The sequence below is a fragment of the Zonotrichia albicollis genome, chromosome 6, assembly GCF_047830755.1.
Source record: "Zonotrichia albicollis isolate bZonAlb1 chromosome 6, bZonAlb1.hap1, whole genome shotgun sequence".
Taxonomy (NCBI): Eukaryota; Metazoa; Chordata; class Aves; order Passeriformes; family Passerellidae; genus Zonotrichia; species Zonotrichia albicollis.
This window is the reverse complement of record NC_133824.1, coordinates 26,383,710-26,404,407: the sequence shown is the minus strand read 5'-3', so window position 1 is coordinate 26,404,407 and position 20,698 is coordinate 26,383,710. Positions and strand designations below refer to the sequence as shown.

Here is a 20,698-nt window from a genome sequence, read left to right as displayed (position 1 = left end):
TTTAACAGCCAGCATCATCTTAGACTGCAAAGAAATCCAGTCAGAGGTGAATGATTGGACCGAATGCAGGTGGCACAGTCATGTACGCATAACGCAATTTTTTCCCTACCACCTTTTTTAAAAAGATTACAAATATTTCATTATAACCTATCAGCAAAAATTATGTTATTCTAGGAGACAAAAAGAAAATTCTTTTAAATTTATGCAAGTATTATTACTTTATAATTGAAAAGACTACACATTTATGCTGAAAGATTTTACCTGGCACAAAAAAATGAAAAAATCTATTATGATTCACAAATTGTGGTACTTGGAATTCGACAGCACTGAAAATTTTTAAAAAAGCACATACACACAGAGAGGACCACACAAATACTTCTGGAACTCTGCATGTCCAAGTAACTAGTTTGTAACTATTTTGCTTTAGCAATAATTTGAATTGTTATTCTCCAGTAACTGTTCAGTATCAAGCACAAAGTACTTTGGCAATCTACATACATACTACTTTCTACATCAATTGCTATCTTTGCTGCAAACAAATTAATTTTCATCAACATTTTAATAGAGGGTGCCAAAAAGCCCCACACATACTACCCATAGCCCCATTATTTTCAAATCAGACCTCACTACAGGGTCTATCTTCAGAGCAGATCAGCAGCTAAAATTTGCACAAAATGTTCTAAAAATAGAATGACAAGATACAGGACTACAACAACTACATACAGAACCTCTCATGAGATGAAACAAACCACTATTACTTGAAATAACTGCTGCAACCAACATAGTCCAAACAAAAGAACAAGAAAAGTACCACAAGTCAAGTAAGTTAAATCAAGATCATAGACTTTCACCTGAACTTGAACTTACAGTCTTGGACAATTTAATAAGTTCTTAGTAAAATTTCCTCTTACTAGCAGACAAAGAACAGGAGCTGGAGATAACGACATTATACAGACTCTTAAAGCAGCAGCTGCAAAATCTTGGGTAATAGTTCAGCCATAACACACTGACAGATGGATATGGAACTATTAATAATGAAGGAATGCAAGCATGTTCTGAAGGGTACCAGCTATTCTGTGGCTTCTTAGACATATCATTCTGAATTTCAGCACAGGAAGAAATACTGCGGTTTGAAAATCTACTATTCAGCATAATTTCTGACCTCAACTATAATTCATTATGCATGGATATATTACAACTCCAAATACAGCATTTTATGATGCATTTTAAAATCAGAATGCACAGATTAAAACCAGGACACTGACCTAACAGTGCACAAAAGCCTTAAGCAGCGTAAGGATATGTTGCATACAACCAGGCATCACCTTTAGCCAAAGTACAAAGCATCACAATAATGGTATGTTATACAGGCCTTCCTAGAACAGTTCCAAGTTTAAAGAACATTTCAAGCTTTTTCTTTGCTCATTCTGATTAATAATCCCTCTAGCATTTTTACTCATGATATCCTTTTTACTGAAAATGCAGTATTACATTCAAAATCCGTGCTGCTGCCAGAAACCACACACTCCTGCCCCTCCTTTCTGCCTACATTAGTGCCTGTTCAGCTGAATGATTGCCCACTACATTTTTTCCCCTGGTTTGCTTTTTCAGCTGGCTTGCATCCTTGTCCAGGCTCATAAGCAAGCACAAACCAGTTACAAATGTGACAGTGAAATGAATTACAAGGCAGGTAGGAAAGAAAGAATCCCTGCCACTTGGTGACCACCTCTTGGATTACTCACACTTTCTGTAAGCAGGCAATTAAACTACTACCCATGTATCACTTGTGATTTGCACAGGTGCTTTTTTCAGCTTACAGTTTGTACCTGGTGTCTTGTTTCCTAGGGACAACTTCAGAATGGCAGCTGCAGATCAGTGGATTGCCACATTGCTAGTGGTGGCTCTTCTGTGACTCCTTTGGGCCAGTTGAGAAAGGAGACACAGCAGTAAGTGCTGCTGCCAATCCCAAACAGGATCTCTACAGTAACTATTTCCTTTCCTGTTGTCAATCTGCTCCTTGAAAATATGACAAGCTTCACAAAGTGTTTCAGCAGCCTCCTTGTTTCTTGCAGCTCCATGTTAGGGATATCACATAAGCAGAATAAAACACATTTGCTCTAACACACAGTGCTCTAGTTCTGTGCACACGCTGTGTGCCCAAGGCCCCCTCAGAAACCTTGTACTAACTGCCCAGGTATGACTGTTTCCATTACAGTTCCAGAAACAGCTGTGACAGAGCTCTTCCATGCAAACACAGGAAGTTATACAAGCCCAAAACATGCTAGCCTTAGATGACACAAAAATTTAAGACTTAGACACATCACCCTATACTGAACTTCAGCTACCCAGCTGTAGCTCACTAGTATTGTTCATAAGCTTTACAGGAAAACAACTTCAGTTTGGTATGTCAAAGACTGCCAGTATCTCAAGCCATTTTGCTTAAATTAATGTTCTTGAGAAGCAAAGTACCTAGAGCACCTGCAGCCTTAAGCAAGCCCCCTTCCTCCTTATGGGAGAACTTTATGTAAAGTTACACAAAGTAGCTAAGTAGTAAACATTTCTAAAGCAATTTTTCTCTCAAGAATTAAGTTTCCAGTTGTACGAAGGAAAACCAGTTCATGTATTAGAACGAATCTTGCTGATCAGGACATAATGAAAAATGTAGTACCATAGACTGCCAAGAATCCAGTCAAGACCTTGGATATTGTTGAAGAGAAAAGCACTCTTTGCCTAGGTCAGAAGCAGGAGATACGATAAATACAAAAGTAACGTATGGAAAATACTGGAATCTAGAGACAAAGAAAGTTATAATGCTAGGTTGGGCAATACAGCTTATCCAAATTGGAGTATCAAATGTTAGGACTATTGAGTTGGAAAGAAATACTGTCATTATTAAAATTCAGATGTAGTCTCAACAAGAAAAACTAGTGCCTCATTCATTCCTGTCTAATCAAAACTTTGCAGTAAACTGTTCAGTCCTATTCAATAAAAACCTAGAAATCTCATTGTGTTTACTTACTATATACAGCAGAAATGCTAGACTCTCAAATGAGACATAGCGAAGCATTTTGAAGAGAGGCAACATGACAGTTTTGATGAGGTTGCTGAAATCCATGCAGACTCTCAAAGGAATCTGTATTAGAAATGGCTCTCCCTCTGTTTTATATTAAATGGCTGCCAAAAGAATTAAAAGGCTATTAAAATGATGGGTTTTCTACTTTAAATAGAAAACTGGGGTGAAAAAAATCAACACATATAGCTGAAATTTCATAGAACAATGATATAAAACATACTTGTTCTCAATAAAGAAGATGAAGTCTTCTTTATATAAAGTCAGAATTAAGTTTCTCAGGAGACCTTATGTTATAGCTCATAGATTCCAATTCCAAGCAAAACAGAGTAAGGAAACCAGAGCAATACAAAGAACTCTTCTAATGCATAAGAGCTTCAACAGCAGAAGGAAAAGTGCACACTGAAAAGCTTGCCCTGCAAATCTAGATACTTCTATTTTCAAGGCAGCACATGATCCTCAACCATCTAGCTACAATAGTTTAGTCTGGTTTTTATTACATGTGGAAAGAAGGAAATTTTGCAGACTGCAAAAGGCAGGTTCTGCAGTTAACAGCAGCAAGCAGACTGCATCATCATGGAGCTTCCAGAACAGACCTGATCAAAAAGCAGCCCCAGCAGCACACCTAGTTCCACATGACTGCAATGTTCTCACAAAGCAGTCCTGTAGACACAAAGCGGAAAGTGGTACCATCATTTCTATTACCCCCAGTTTCCAAGAAAGTAAAATTTTACTTTTGATCTCTGGGCACATTTGTATTATAAGAGACATATGCATTGCCCAATCTTAATTTTGTTTTATCCCCATCCCTTTATGCCTCAGGGGGGCTGGTACAATATTACCTAGGAGTAACAATTGCAGAGCTGGTCCTCATTATTCCCAGAAGTCCTGGGGCTGAGTAACCAAAAAGCAAACTAACACTAGAGAATATGGAAATCAAATCACTAATTTGTGTATTCTAAGCTCATACACAAGCTCAAGATTGAACAAGGAGCTCAAGACCCATCAAGAATTTTCTATCAACTTGCAATCTGGTCAACTATTCTTTGCTATCCTGTCTAAAGACTAGAATCCCTTTCAGCTATAAATTAAGCTATAAATCATGCAAATCCCAAAATATTCCTAGAGAACTTACAGTTTAAATAAAATCAGAGGACAAGAAAGAAGCACAAGAAAAAATTCAAAAAGCACTGAATACTAAGTATTTCTCTGCAGAGTCACAAAGAGACCATTGGCCCCAAGGTCCAGGCAGTTGCTCATACAGTCAAAACAGTACATCTTGTCAAACCCTAAACTCCCAAGACAAGGCATAAAAGCCCATCAGTACAATCAACTGTTATTTTTTACAGCACATACAAAATAATGTGATAGGGCAGGGAAAAAAAAACCAAAACAAAACAAAAACATCCCGAACAAAAAACCACAGTATTTTTATATAAATACTCTATTTTTATTTTAGCAGTAGAACATCACATATAGGTATGCTACTAAAACTAGAAAAATATAACCTAGATTATTGTTTATTTTAAAGTTTATTGTAAATGACACATAGCAGTTATCAGTGTTTAAAGGTCTCTCACTGAATAAAATGGTATAGTCTGCATGAAGTCTGGTTCTACCCAATAGTTACACAAAGAATCTGTAACAGAATGAATGATCATTTTTCTTGCAAAAACAGGTAAGCATGGAGGAGACTGTAAGTAAACCATGAGATCAGGATTCAAAATCATCTTAGCAAGTCAGGAAAAATAACATTAGAAGGAGCAACTAGCTAAGCAACAAAGTCAGCAGATGCAGATTCAAGATTTTAATAATTGGTAAGTAAACAGCATCAGGTTGTTGCAAAGAAAGCAAACTGTGTTATGATGCATAAACATGAGGATGTCCTGCAAGGCATGAGAAGAAATCCTTCTCCATACCTAAACTGTGCTAGAGATTCATCTGGAATATTGTCCACTTCTGGGCACCTCACTTACAAGATTATGTCAATCAGCTGAGGGTAACCCAGAGAAGCCTAACAACAATGAGGGTTAGAAAATCCAAGAAACTGTTTATTTACTTTGGAAGAAGTCTTTCAGAAATTCAAGTCAAGGCAGATATCAGAGAAAGTGCCTGCCCTACTTTATAGCAAATATTGTGCATAATCATAGAGCAGATCAAAAAAAAAAAAAACTGGCAGTAAAATCTGATTCCTTTCAACTCCCTCTCCTATATGTTAATCCTGGTGTGCTCCTTCTACATAATTTCATATGTGCAATTGTGCAGAATGATAGCTTTTGGCAAAGTCACTTGCACTGTAAAATGGAAAAAGCGATGTAGGGAATACTTTAAAAGAAAAAACAAACTGAATTCAAGTATCATATAACTTTAAACTACCTCCTTTGCTGTACTTCACCACCACATGAAAACAGGAAACATTGCTCTAGCATTTCTCATTCCTTTTCCTCAGCAGTAATAAATATTTTATGGTATAGATGGTCCAAAAGGAACAGTGTCAGGCCATAAACTGCATAAACATATATTCTCCAGACACATTGAAAAAACAACACAAATGGCAGCAGTACTGAAGGTAGTTATAATTACATTTTAACCAGCCATTTTAAACTAAAAGCTGTGCACCTTCTGAGGATAATTTATAACAACCATGAGAAGACAAAGCCATCTACCTTTACCACTCTAACAACATTTAACAGTTAAATTTACCCCCTTTTATCAAAATTGGGTTTTGCTCAATACTGTAGAGTGGAGGAATAATTGAAGCATAAACAGTCTGCCAAAAATTGCTGAGTTTATGAAGTTTCAGCTAGGGCAAAGAAAGAAGGTTGTTCTGTAAGTTCCCATTAACCATCTTGGTTTCCCAAGTAAGCAACAACAAAAATTAAAATTCATGCCAAATCACACCTTACAAATAATACTGCTCACATAAATGTGAAATTCTAACATTTACTTTTTAAGTGGGTATTTCTAAAAAAATAAAGGCTAACATTATAATACTTAATTAAAATTCCAAAGCTATGGACTTAGTTCTGGGCATGAAAGAACTTCTAAGTATAACATGGTACAAAATCTTAAAATCATAGAATGGTTTGGGTTGGAAGGTACCTTAAAAATCATCTAGTTCCAGCTCCTCTGCCATGGGCAGGGAACCTTCTGCTAGCTAAGGCTGCTCATCCAACCTGGCCTTGAAAACTTCCAGGGATGGTACATTGCAGCTCCTCTGAGCAACCTGTTCCAGCGCCTCACCACATTTATTTCACAACCTATTTGTTACTTAAACAGATAAAGCACACTGAACAAGGTTAGGTGCTTCTCTTTAAAGCAAAAAAGATTATGTTTAAAACCAAAAGTTCTGATACAGCTCACAGACCTGCAATTTTCTAATGCTGTTCAATTCACCATTTAATGAGGAAATGAACACCAACATGAATTTTGGTTCAGGGGAAGTGAAACATCTTGAAGAGAACAAGAATTGGGTTTTTTTTAGAAGAAAGTTAGTTTTGGAAGTAATGGAAGTAATATGGCTAGTTAAATTCTGGAAACTCAGTTCCAAAATACTTTCTTCTGATAATATTAACTCAATTAATTTCCCACTTAACATTTAACTTCATTAAAGAAACACATGATTCCATGTGGCGTACCTTGTAAGAGATTTCTCTTTCTAGAAAACTTCAAAGTGGAACCAATTCTCTAAGTTTTACAAGTAAAGTTTCTTTTATTCTAGTTTTAAACAACCTGTAAAGATAATTCAATTACAGTTTCTGTAACATTGGTATTAAACAATTTTTAATAGCTAAGAACAAAAAAACAAGTTTGCATTTCAGCAGCTTTACAGTCCCAATATAGACAAAATAACCTGAAAATCTAATGCATCTCCATAATTTTGGAAAAGTCATCATACAGCACTGCTACATGATGTAACAACAAATCAACTATGTACTCTTACCAAACTCTGTACATATTTAATTCAAGAGGAACTGGCATCTAAACAACTTTTCTTCAGGAATCTTTTATTTTGGAATCTGTTTTGCATTCCATAAACTAATATTTTCAAATATCAGAACAGCAATAGCTAAAGTGCAGAAGAGGTGGCAAGCAACCATCTATGTGGAAGCAGAATAAAAAGAAGCAAGAATGAGGCCAAATGGGAATACTTGATTATAAACAAGTATTAACATATATAAACAAAAAGAAAACTAACAGCTAGAATACTCCCTTTGCCAACAGAAGCACTTCAGTTTTGAGACACTTTACTGCAGGAAGATGAGACAATTCAAATTAACAAAAGACAGCAGAAAAGGCACTGCAAATGTCAAGTAATTTCTCCATATGAAGTGATTTTGAGACCAAAAAAAATTACTCATCCTAAAAGCAAATATATACTTAGCTAAACATTTGGCTTTCCAAAGTAAACGAAAATGTTGGGTCTAAGTTTAAGGAGCATAGCAATTGTGAAGTACTGAAATTAAAATCTAGGAGATCAGTGTGAAAAGAAAATTGACTGTTACAGATCTGTTATCATACATATTAAGTGTAGTTTTAGTTTTTAAATGGAGCATGTTGATTCTAAACGGGGAAAATATTACCTGTGGAACTTGTGGGCTTCTTGAACTACTGTTAATGTATTTAGCACAGAAAATAATAACATTGGAGAATAATTACATAAGGTTTGTCTTTCGTTTGCTCTAAAAAACCACACATGAGAGATTAAAGTCTCTCATCCTAAGTTACTTAATATTTTCAGAAAGAATAAATAAAAAAGAACAGACCATGCTATTATACATTTGCTGGTAACAATAACCAATATATTGATCATAAATAACAAAGGTTCGCTTCAGTGATCTAAGAACATAAGCCAGACAAAAGCATAAAGGACAGCAAATGCTGTAATTTGATTAGCCTTGGGGTTTTACAAAGCAAATTTCATCATCAGTCTCAATTTGACATTTAAAAGAATGCTTAAAGCAGTTTGGTTTTGCAACTGCTGCCTCTGGAGTCCTTTTTCACAGAGATGTCTAGCCAGCTTCACTTATTTTCTGAAGTATTAATGACTAGAAAATCAGAGTCTATGAACAACAATAAGGTAAAATATTTAAATCTCAACAATAATTCTTGTCATATTGGGTTTTAGTTTTAGCTCTTTCGTGAAAATGAGACATCTCTCAACTAGCACAAACACAGTACTTGGTGAAAGTATTTCAATCTACTAATAATATAAAGTTTCCTGTGAATATGGAAGAAGAGAAGAAAGAAAATTCAAAGCATATTTTACTTTCTTTCTTTTTCAGAAGGCTAAGGAAATCAGAAAGCCACACAGGAAGCATATAGGACTTATTACTGTTGCTTAATTATGTAATCTGGTAGACAGTGTCCACACATATTGTAAGAGAAGACATTCAGATCCAAATGCTCTCAACTACAAGGCGCTCTATTGACATATAAAGGTAACAAATTTTTCATATAGATTTCCATATTCACTAGATTTCAACAAGAAAGGGGAGTTTGTTTCATTGGTAATCAAGCTGCCCTTCTCAGTTTCCAGGAATTGCTTTTGATCTGACTGGCTAGCTCCAACCAAACCTGGGATAAAAAAAGTATGGTTTGGTTACATCTCTGTGCAGGAAAGGGAAAAGAGATGCTGCTACTTAGTGCCCCATGGAGGCAAAAGCTTCAGAGACTTCAGTCACCAGCAGGGCTGCCAGGTCCCCTGTCAATTGGCCATAAGTGAACTAAACATTGCGCTGCCTCTTGCCCTGGCACCACAGCAAATGCCTAGAATGAACCTGGGCTTACTGCTAACTTACATGGAAAAGATGATCTGAAAAGGCTATCAGGTATCATACTTCACTTTTTGAGAAACAACTTAAGCTTTACTAATTAAATTTACTAATTAACTAACTTAAGCTTTACTTAAGCCCCTAAATTTAAAAAAAATAAAAAGCAACTTTGCTTTTCTTTGTACTTTACAAACAACAACAAAAAGAAACAAAAATCCTCCAACAACAAAAAATTAGGTCAAGCAAAAAGTGGCAATCACAAATCATGATCACTAGCTTCACTCAGTGGCTAAGATGGTAAAATTCAATTAATATGCTTATTATTTTTTTCTCATCTCAAGACATGGATTAAGTTTTCATTTACTACAACTGTTTTCAATTTTACACTGAGGATGGCAACTGCTACTTTCCAAGGAGCATCTATGTATTGTCCAGACTCAGTACAAGATCCTTATTAGTAATGACCCTATCTTCACAATATCCTCTCACTGAACAGTTCTGCCCCATTTTACAACCTGAAAATAGAAGCACAGAGAAATTAATGAACAACCACCAACAGTTTAGGTATAATCAATATCAACTTTTTTCCCAAATAGAGCTACCTGCCTTGAAACAGCTCCCCTTGAGTTTGGTAAAAACTGTGACCCCCTAATCACTTCTGCACATCCAACTCAATAACCTGATACCACAAACACATAATTATAAACAGTTAGAGTTTATAATGCCAACAAAAATAACTGCATTAAAATCCTTTTAACTCTGGTATAACATGGTAGCTCAGGGCTTCCACAAACTTAACCCTATTTGAACCCGTTTCCCTTTTAGGAAATGGGGGAGGAATGTCCACTTAAATATACTCATGATAAGCAACTATTTATGTTTAGTAATGCATTCCAATGATTAATTAGTCCAGTAAGAACACACCTCTTATTTGAAGTCTGACCTTGCTTAATTCAGCTTCCAACCACAAAACTGTGGTACACCTGTGTCAGCCAAAGAGAGCTTTTATCAAATACCTCTTCAGCAAGTAGGTGCATATTGACTAATGAAGAAGCCCTTAACATTTCCTTAGCTAAGCTAAACAAAGTAAGAACCTTATGTCTTCTTCACTTGGACTGCTCTCCCCCATTCATTTTCAAGGATGTTGTCTGGAAGCTGCTTTTTCACCACCCTCTATGCAGTGCCAACATCAGATGTACTGCTCCAATAAGAGTTATGGCTGATATCTCCTCATTTCCAATCCCCTTGTTCTACTACTTGCAGTTTTTCACCAGACCTTTAGCTACAGCCAAAAGGATTGATTTCAAGTTCAAATCCTATCAGCCTCAGATTCAATCTCCCTAATTGTTGCCCAGTTTAGCATTTAGTTGCACTGATTGTGCCATGAAGAGTTACATTCATGTGTCCAATTTATTAGTGATCTAAATCACTTTGCAACCTTACTAATGTCCTTAGTCCCAAATTTACATTTATTATTTTCTAGATAAGTAAAAACATCTGAAATAATGTCAACAGAGTTATTTACAGTGAGAACCTCAGATACTCTGTAAGGGAAGTTGTTGGAACACATGGAACAGCAGACTGATTTTGCAGTATGCACTGGCACTTGCAGATGCACAACACACTCCAGCCTGAAATGTCAGAGATTCAAATCCAGCTCAGCTTCATCATTTCAGCGAAAGTGGAGGGCAGGGGCTATCTAAAGGAGAAGAAAATGGAGAAATAGAGAAAAAAAAATCTTCTCATAAAACTTCTCCCCTTTCTCAAAGGGCTGCATAATATTTTACCAAAATATCAGACTGTACACTATTACACACAATTCTTTCCTGGCTTTATAAACAGTCATCAACTTTATCATCTATCAACTTTACTGGGTGCACTGACTGGGATGCTATCTTCTGTATATGAACTTTAAAGGCACTTAGGCAGGGTTTAATGGTCTCCATCAGAAGTCTTTAGAAGTCACATGCAGAAGGAAATCCATTCCTCTGCAGTTAGATCAGCCAGTTCCACACTTCCTATTTCTGATGTGATAGTTTCTGTGACCTCAGAGGCATCAGCGTGAAAAAGGCCCCACCAGCCTTACTCACATTCTTACCCAGCTTCTCTCTTACACTGGAGTGATGAGTAGGTTACCTATACCAGGAAATACTTTAAAGAGTTGAGTTTCAATGGTATCTTTTGAAATGGCCCTTTGTGGAACACAAAATAAACACACACACACAAACACATATACACAGTTTACATCTTCTAAAGCACTTTTCAATCAGGTCTACCCAGTCTTTGCACTGTGTTCATGTCTTCCTTTGCATTTTATGGGCAAGTCTACAGACAAGGATTTGCTAACCTGTTACCTTCCCTTCTGCAGGAATTAGCATACATTACCAGATACAAAAGGAATTCACACTGTTCCAGAGCATGTGTCTTTTTTAGATTCTATGAACTTAAGTAAAAGAAACAGAGGCAGAAAAAAATCTTCACCTACCTAGAGTGTGCATTAGGTAGAGTGACAATGCAGTACAAAAGAACCATCAGGATAGACAATATTAAATGGCAAGAAAATGTAGGATTTAAGAAAAACTAAACTAAAAAGAAGTACAGAGATAGCTGGAGACTCTATTAATATTTGCTTCTTTAAGGTCCCAAATTAACAAAAATTAAAATAATTTCTAAGAAATTTTAAAAAACAAACAAACAAAAACCCACAGAAAAATCACACCAAGCAGAGCTATTACTATTCTGCTATTTCCCAACTATATTCCAACTGGTACCTGCATAAAGATTCCTGCAAGAATCATTGTCTGGTTTCTTCTTCCTGTCATTCTCCTTCTTCTCTATTACTTGATACTGTAAAGCAAAAACTTAGAAAAGGAGGAAGAACTTACTGGTATTGAGAACTCCTCTGCCAAATACTTCAACACTGATGCTCCTCTATTCAAAAAGTTACTTCTCTCTGCCAGATTGCCCTGGAGTTTTGTATCAAACTCCTTTCTGACAACTGAAGCAACAGAGTCAATTATTACAAGTTTAACCTTCTTCAAAATAATTTCTTCTTCCAAAGACATAATCCTAAAAAAAAAAATAAGTCACTTATAGCATTATTTACAGAAAAAAAAATATAACACTAAAATGTTTAAAATAAAGATACATTTAGTAAGCTTAAAGTCAGTCCCTCTTTTTTCATCCCCACACACCACCTCCATTGACATCTGCATGTATTGAAGAGATTTGGAAAGGAATCTGAGGCTCAGTGGGCCCAAGCCAGGACCTCTCTACAAGAAAGTTTTGGAAGACCTCTGCTAGCAACAATATGCTGTACAACTCCTGAATGGCAGACAGCAAGTTAAGTGGGTACTGAAACTGTGCCTCACTGGGCTCTTCCAGCACTTCAAGGGGATTAATAAGTAAGAGGGAGAGTGACTTTTTACATGGGCAGATAGTGATAGGACATGGGGAAATGGCTTAAAACCAAAAGAAGAGATTTAGATTAAAATTCAGGAAGAAATGCTTTACTCAGTGGGTAGCGAGGCACTGGCACAGGTGCCCAGAGAAGCTGTGTACACCCCACTCCTGAAAATGTTTAATGCCAAGTTGGATGGGGCCCTGAACAACCTGACCAAGTGGGTGCTATCCCTGCCTATGATGGGAGGTTTGGAACTAGATGACCTTTAAACTCTCCTCCAACCCAAGCCATTCCATGTTTCTTTAATATGCTACTAGCTGTTCTCTGATAAAGCTGTATTAGGAGGCAAAACTATTCTGATAATAATTCTCCCACTAACATAAAACATACCACATGATGATAAAATATAACTTCATTAATTTTCATTGCAAAATATATGTTCACAAATTAACATAACATAAAAACATGACAATACAATATCGCACTCAGGCTGGTGACAGCTAAACAACTTCTCCCTCCCACCGCTGGAGGAATCCCCATCTTCTTGGAAGTAAACTGCTTTGGAGGAACAAAAATCAATTTCATGGAAAACATAACTCTTATACTATGGTCTCTTCACAGCCCAAGAGAATACCTGTCTCATGAACATTCCCCTTTAAAGGCTTACAAGAGTCAGATCACATAGAAATTGTCTATCACAAATTAAAAATCATCAAGTGGATTAGTCACATGCTATGAAATGATAAGAGCAATGTCAGTCTTTCTGTAACAATGTTACTTCGTTGGAGACCATGCTGGCATCCACATGAAAAGGTCTCAAATTAATTATTCTTCATAAAACTTTGATACAAAAAAAAATGTTTTAGACAATCCAGTCAAAACTGTCTTTTCTTAAACTCTGGAAAAGAATACCTCTTCAGCACACTGCAGCAGGTCAGCTCTCGGTACAGGTGGATGCTACGGGTCATGCAGAGCAGCTTTTCATCTGAGTCATAATAAGAAGGGAATCTGTTTGCTGCTATCTCAATCAACCTATTAAAAACAAACAACAACAAAAACCAGAAGGCATAGTACTGCAAAAAAGAATAATACAAGCTAATAAGACGTCAAGTATTCAGAAAGCAAACACAGCAAAGTTCTGAGCCATAAGCAGATACCAGCTAAGACTGGAAATCTCTTTAAAAGGAAAAGCATACTTTTCCTTTTATCATCAGAGTGAAACAGTGGAAATCAGAACAGTTAGATTCTCCTTCCAGTGACGCTGAGTCAGTGGTACACTAGGGAAAGACATCATGTGTCTGTAAGCAAAGAAAGGGCATGTCTCCTCTAGAAGGAAAGTTTACTTACTGAGTAAATTCTTCAAGTTTTATACCAGAAATTCCACTTAATGACCAAGCATTTTCCTATTCAAATTATTTTACATAAATATTAATTTCATTTAAATAAAACTACTCTCCAACTCTAACCATCTTCCTTTTCACCTTTACCTTGCAGTGAAATCATAGATTGGGTTTTGTGTCACCAAAGAAATCTAACAAACTGGTAAGAAAGAGAAGATCCATTAGACAGAAAATTTTTTCCACAAAAAATTTTTTAATTTTTAATAACAAAAAATACTTAATTGTTTATATTTTAAGCAGACATATCCCACCACCTATAGCTTGAGAAGAGTGGCATCTAGTGGATTATACTTGTGGGCACAACTTACTTGCTATCTCTCTTTAAACTTAGGCTCCTTTCATTAAAACACAAAGTTAAAGAGAATTTAGAGAAAACAAATTTAAAATCAGTTTACAAACAGAGCTCAGGAGATTTGAGGTAACATCCTATTCAACGTAGTGCCAGCTATGAAATCAGAACAAGTTACTTGAGTCTTTATTTCAGAAGCCTTCAAGGATGGAGACAGCTCCACCTCTCTGGGCAAAGCTTTTTCACCACAAAGGCAGCTAGGAATTGTAAAGCTTCTCCATATATCAGCCCAGAAATGAAGCTCAATGTGTGCCTGCTGTCTCCCAGCACACACCCCTGTGCCATCTCCTTTGGGCCTCCTCCTTGGCAAGTGAAGGCTACTGTTAGACTGGCCCAATATCTTCTCTCTACTCAACTGAGCAAGTCCTTGGTCTCTCCACAAATGGCAAATGCTCCAGCTCCCAACCACCTTGGGAAAAGGGGATATGCACCTCCCTGGCCATGATGGTTCAGCTCCTTAGAGGATGCAACACAGAAAGCATAAGATATAGTCGGTCTGCTGAAATTGTGTTTATCATTTGTGACTGAGCAATACTAAATATGATTTAATACATAAATATTCTCATCTTTAATAATATTATTTTTGCCATGTTTCCTTTCTACATCCTATTCTATTTTCAGCAGTCTCAGTTTCATCTGCATCTGCTTTCCTTTTCTTCAGCACTCATTTCTAAGTGACAAGTCTTAACTCACTCTTTAGGTCCTACCTTTTTTCCCTATTTACATTTCAGGGACCTGAAATAAAACTTAAATGGTGTATAAGGAGGAAGCACAGTACTTTACATAACCATTGCTTGAAGCTTGTTTCCTTTGATATGCTTCAAACTTCTGTGACATTAACTTGACAAAAAGCAGGGTTTGAAATCCCACCTTCTCATCTATGATAACTTGTAATGAATAATCAATGGAAATAAATACATTTACCTTAATACTCCAGAATCATGCCATGGCTATAGCTACTAGATCACCTGAAATATATAAATTATTTCACTGAACCTCTTTCTGCCCATTTTTCTACACTAATCAGGATGCGACTACTGTACTTCTTGTCCTTCCCCAGACCCTTAACTTTTGAACTTGCTCATTCTAAACAACAGGGACCAAAGAATTGAAATCTCAAAAAGATCAAAGTCACAACGTTTAGCAAACTTTAGTAACTAAGTAAAATAAATAAGAGCTACATTTAATGAAACACTGAGGATTATTTCAACAGTTAATCAGACAGTTAACATGGGAAGAGCAGCAACCGACAGCAACCCAAGCAATCCAGCACAGTACACCCATTCAGCACTCAAGCACATCAACATGCACAGCTGGGCCACTTGGGTTGCATGGGCCAAGCAGGAGATATGAGAAGAACCAGATATGTTACAGTATTGTAAGTAAGGTATTACAGCAAGGTACAGTACAGTAATACAGTAAGGTATTACAGTACTGCATAGCTGCTGGGGATACAGGAGATGCAAGGTTACTGCAGAAGGGAATCAGAAATGCAGGAGGGTATTGAACAGAAATAGGATGGAAATCTGAAGGAAAAGTGGCAACACCAGTCCCACTGTTCACTGGAAAACCTCCACTGCCTCTGTAGCCAAAATGCTCTGCCTGTACATCCTCCAATCAATATCCTGTTAACTCCACAAACCAAACTGCAAAGCAAGATTTCAGGTACTAATAAAACCATTTAAAAATTAAAGATAATGCCATCCACCTTGTCATACCAGAACTGGAATCTGCAACCTCATACAAATTAGGAAGGTGAACAAACCATTTTATTAAGTTAATTTCATTGTCTGTGGAATAACTGCATGTACCAGAGGAATGTTTAATAAATACCACCAGTATTTAAAAATGCACAATTATTGCTCAGAAAATATTTGAAGGTTCCAGGATAAAAGGTGCTAAGAAGTTGTGTGTATTTTAGAATTTTGCACCTTACCTTTCAGCACTGAATGCAGACTCTGTGTCGATGTATATAACAGCCCCATCTAGTCCTCCCATGCTCACAGGAAGCGTAGCCAGAACACTTAACATAATACAAAATTGTGTTTTGCCACAACCTGGTGGGCTAGTTATCTGGAAGGAAAAAGATTAGCAACATAACATTCATTTCACCATACTTCTACTTTTATCTAAGTCCCATCAGCCTGTGTTCCCCAGTTCTGCTTTTTCAGTAACCAAAGGAGACAACAGCCATGAAAAGACAGAACATAGCCCACAAAGACGAATGTGCAGTTACTCTTGGATCTGTACCTTGCAGACAAATTCATCCCCTGAAGAAGAAAAAAAAGCTTTTCAGACAGAGCATTATGCTTATGATGTCACTTTCTTTGACATCATTATTACCTTTCAAATTTGAGGTCCCCTACTTTCCCCCTCACCTCACAAGATCTTCGCTAGAGACACCTAGCTCTCTTCCATCTGTCCCTCTGCTACCTTCTAAAACAGAGCAGAATTAAATTGATGACATTCACATGTCATCAATAGCTTTTAGAACTGAAAACTAAGTCCAGAGCTATTGAGCTCACAGACAAACATCTCCCTAGAAATCATCTTGAACTTGGTAAAACCAGGTCTCTCCTAGAAACACAAGGCTAATTGCTTATGTCCTATAAAGAATGAATGTTCAATATGAACCACATTTATACATTAGACAGATTTTATCTGCCCCAGAGACTACACTCTGCCCTATGCAGTGTGTTTTTTCATTGATGTTAACTCCCTATTATCATATTTCAAAACCAACACCATTCAATGATCCAGATCAGATCCCCAAAGCTTCCACCTGTGCTCACTGAAAGCCCCTGTGGTGAAGCAGCATTCAAAGACAGCATGCTCAGCTTGCATGAAAAGGCTCCAGTACCATTTTGAGGAGAAAAAGGATCCAAAGAACACATTGTTTGATGAGATCAGCAGTTTCTGAGAGCAATATTTTTCTACTAGAGATGGCAGTCTGCTGCACTTTATCCACTGCAGATCTTCCAGAGATTGTGTCTGAATGCTGGGCACTGTGTTCAGATAATTGCAAGTTCATTACTACTACAGGGGGTCTTTGAATACAATATCACATTGTCACTGCTTCTGGGAAGGGAGATGATGAAATCATAAATACTCAGAGGGCCAAAAACCAGCAAAAATAAAGTGATTCTAGGCAGTGAAATCAGAGTAATGGGTTCATTCTTATGCCAGTAGCAACAAACTAATAATGCAAGGTGTAAAAGCAAACCTCTCCAGGTAAGCTGAACTGCAAAACAAAGCATGCTGTCTCAAAACATTTAACACTGCCAGAACAAAGGCCTAAACACAGAGCTATCATTTTAAATTTAAAAAGTTTATTTTAACTTCCAAATTTAAACTTTACAATTGGCAGGTACTCAAAATCAAACTGATTTTTGAGACTACATGCACGATAGTTTGGTTTCAAGCACAAATACTTTCACCAGAAGATAATACAGTATTGTTATGGTTTTGTTTTAAGAAGTAGCAGCATGACTTGAAGCACAGAAAATATACAAGGAAACACAGAAGGATCACAGTAGCTACAGTTAACAGTTGGTTAAAATCCTTTTAATCACCGTTGTCTTTTAACAAGGCCTAAAAGTCAAGCTATATCAACCAATCTACTTGAAGCTTTAATGCAAGAGAAGCATTAAATGATGTTTTTTAGAAGAACACACTGCATTTGGTGAATTACAGATCAAGAATCAGTAATTTATGCAATTATCTGTTCCCCAGCCAGTGCACTTAAATTACAAACTATCGTATCAGCAATATCTGCTACAATTTAATGTGAACCCAAAGCATATACAAAAAGTACAGAGGCAATACACATTCCTTAGACTGTGATTGCCAATGAATCTCACAAGTTGTTTCTTGTTAAAAAGAGAACTTGAAATGAATGAGGGGAGGGCATCAATCCAGTATGTGAAATTAAAATGTTTGGACAACTGTGATGATACTTCATAAAAACATTTCTAGTTTCAGCCTTGCCTGGGAGGTGCACTGGACCCAAGATCCATTTCAGTGGCTGACACAGAAGCCAGTTCAGCAGAGATGCTGTAAAAATGTCTGAGGACATGAGCATCACATCCGAGAAAATGAGGGAACCTTGCAGCACAAGGAAGCAAGCCAATGGAGCAAGAAAGCATTTGTATTCCCAAAACCAACAATACTTCATGTTTAATCTGCATTCCTTTAAAGGGCCTTAAAACAGGCTTTCAAGTAATCCACAGTGAAGAATTTTACAAAACTACAACATTTTATTATTGTTACCCCCTGGTTCAGCAAGTGTTTAGAACAGCAGAATCCTTCTTGAAATTCCTGTGATAAATTTAAATTCAATGTCTGCAAAAAATTTGTTTGGTTTATTTTATTCCAAATCTGCTCGAAAAAAATCCACCCAGATAGAGACATGAAAAACATGAAGACCACTTCAGTTTTTTAAAATATATTTTATTAGGCAGAGATAAATTATTTTTCATAAGTTATATACTATTTTCTCTGGCACATCTGTAGGGTTTGAATGAAAACACAAAGAGCTAAATCTTCATCTACCAGAAGGTTAAACTCTTCAATATTCAAAAAAGGATTTTGAATAAATTCCTTTTTTTAGGAATTTATTTCTAAAAAATAAATTCTTCCCCATAAAACTTGAAAAAAAGCTCATAAAACTTGGAAAAAAGCTCTGATCACAGAATTTCAGCTATGATTTAGTCTTCAATTTAAAATCTAATAGTGGCTTGGAAAAAAAATTATCTGAAATAGTGTAATGCAAATCAAATCCCTCTGGCACTCAAAAAGAAAGGAGATTTGGCGATAGAAGATATGGCCACAAGTCTTAATCCCTCTGAGCAGGTACTCAAATTCCAAGTTTCCAGTTTTACTGCTGGGTAAAGTAACAGAAAGACAGTAATTTAGCCCTAGCAGTCAGGAAGTAAATTCTGCATTCAGCATTCTTTTGATGAGAACTTCTGTCAGACTTAAAATATCCGTCTAATTCAAAAATGCCAAAAGACAACCTACTTGTCTGTTATGCTCCAGTGACTTGTAAAAAAGCAAATTAAAATTGTTAAATCCTAAGATCACTCAAATCCAAAAATACAAAAACAAACCTGAGTGTTCACAAGCTGCAGTAGAGCATAAAAGCAGCAGAAGCACAGCTTCAAACCAGCTGCAGCAGTAAATTGATAGCTTTCTACTAAAATCTCATCTAGCAATCTGATGAACACTCAGAGCTGCCAACCTTTTAAACTACTTTAAATCTCAAGACTCTTGCAAAAAAGCTTCTTAAAATCCCCAGAACCAGGCTTTAAAAGAAAAGATCAGTTTCTGTATGGTCAATGGTTATCTACCTTTTCATTTGCTGAAAAATCCCTAATAGGTGCCCTAATTGCTTTCCACACTTAGTACCTAAAAGGCAAATAAAAAGCAATACACTATTTTTTTTTTCTTGGACACATCTAATCTTTTGAGTTATTCATCACATTTCTGGATCCTACCTAGTTGTCTCTATATTATTTCTGACCAAATAGTTGTGTATCAGTCACCAACCAAGCCCAAGGTGCAGGTGAAAGGGCTTGCAGTTCTGGTCTCATCCACTACATGTCTTGTACAGATGTCAACGTCTCCCTCCCTTGGTGAGATCCCCACTGTAGAGAACTGCACCAGGCAGGTCCTTTCATTCTTAACCAAAATATCATAGAACACAAAAATCGCATTCAGAAGCTTTTTCCAGAAGAAAACTTAAAGTGCAATATTGCCTTTCCTGGTGCTGTGCGTTCCATGCATGGTGCATATTCCATTGTCTACAAAAAGAAATACTCAGAATCTTTACAAACTAATCTTTAAAAACTCTCATTATATAAGAGATTCTAGAGCAGAAATTGTTTAGTTTCAACTTAGTCTTGCTTTAAATCTAGTATGTTTTAAATCACTGTTAGATTTTGAAAGCCATTTTTATCAGGAATCAAAATCAATCTAGCTTGCTTACAGGATGTGAAACAAATGTATTTTCTTCATAGTAAGATTTTCATAACTACTCATTTTTATTCCTCTACTGTGACAATTTGCCTCAGTAGACAAAGAAAAGCACTTGGCAAGACCTGTTCTCATCCAAACATTTTTGTGTATTTTGTGTTTGAAGCACCTGACACAAGACGGTCCAACCTATCTGTGACTTTTGATTTCAGGGCAGAATGCTGTTGGGAGAGTAGCTAAGAATTGGAAAAGTACGGGGCCATGGCTAATTCCAAGTCCTGCACCCACAAGATAGCGTGTCCTTGGGCCTAGCCGTGGTATGATAACAAACAGTGAAAGAGACATGAGAAAAGAGAGGTGTAACCCCTAAGGAATGCGGAAGAGCTGATGTTGTGGTGTGGCCAACAGACGGTGTAAAATACAGAATATTCATGAGCTTATTACTTGCTGTATAATGTATATATGCTCTCTTCAATAAACGGAGCTTGCTGATCTCATATTGAAAGTCCCAAGTTTTCCCTGCACCCGACAAATGGCTCATTCTGCAACAGAATGCTCAACTAAAGTAAAACATATTAAACAAATTACCTCTGTGAGGGATCCACAAGGCACTCCACCATGCAGGACTCTATCCAAACTATGAAGTGTGGTCGATAAAAAGGCTGAAGAAGGATTGACAGACTTTCTTAGTTTCATTTCATAAGCCTACAAAAGGAGGGAAAATAGCAA

At 36.7% G+C, this 20,698-nt stretch overlaps 1 protein-coding gene across 7 annotated transcripts in view; it reads right to left on the bottom strand.

Annotated features, from left to right (window-relative positions):
• The window catches only part of RAD51B (RAD51 paralog B), a 403,112-nt gene that overhangs the window by 342,013 nt on the left and 40,401 nt on the right, over positions 1–20,698 (bottom strand). For all 7 annotated transcript variants that reach the window (XR_012580812.1, XM_074542842.1, XM_014268656.3 and 4 more), the window contains exons 4-7: positions 20,558–20,674; positions 15,933–16,069; positions 13,160–13,279; positions 11,730–11,913 (exon numbers count right to left, since the gene is read on the bottom strand). Coding sequence is in view for 6 of the 7 variants with exons in the window: in XM_074542842.1 (XP_074398943.1) it covers positions 11,730–11,913; positions 13,160–13,279; positions 15,933–16,069; positions 20,558–20,674 (558 nt within the window). In the remaining variant the exon portion in view is untranslated. The remainder of the gene's footprint in view (positions 1–11,729; positions 11,914–13,159; positions 13,280–15,932; positions 16,070–20,557; positions 20,675–20,698) is intronic.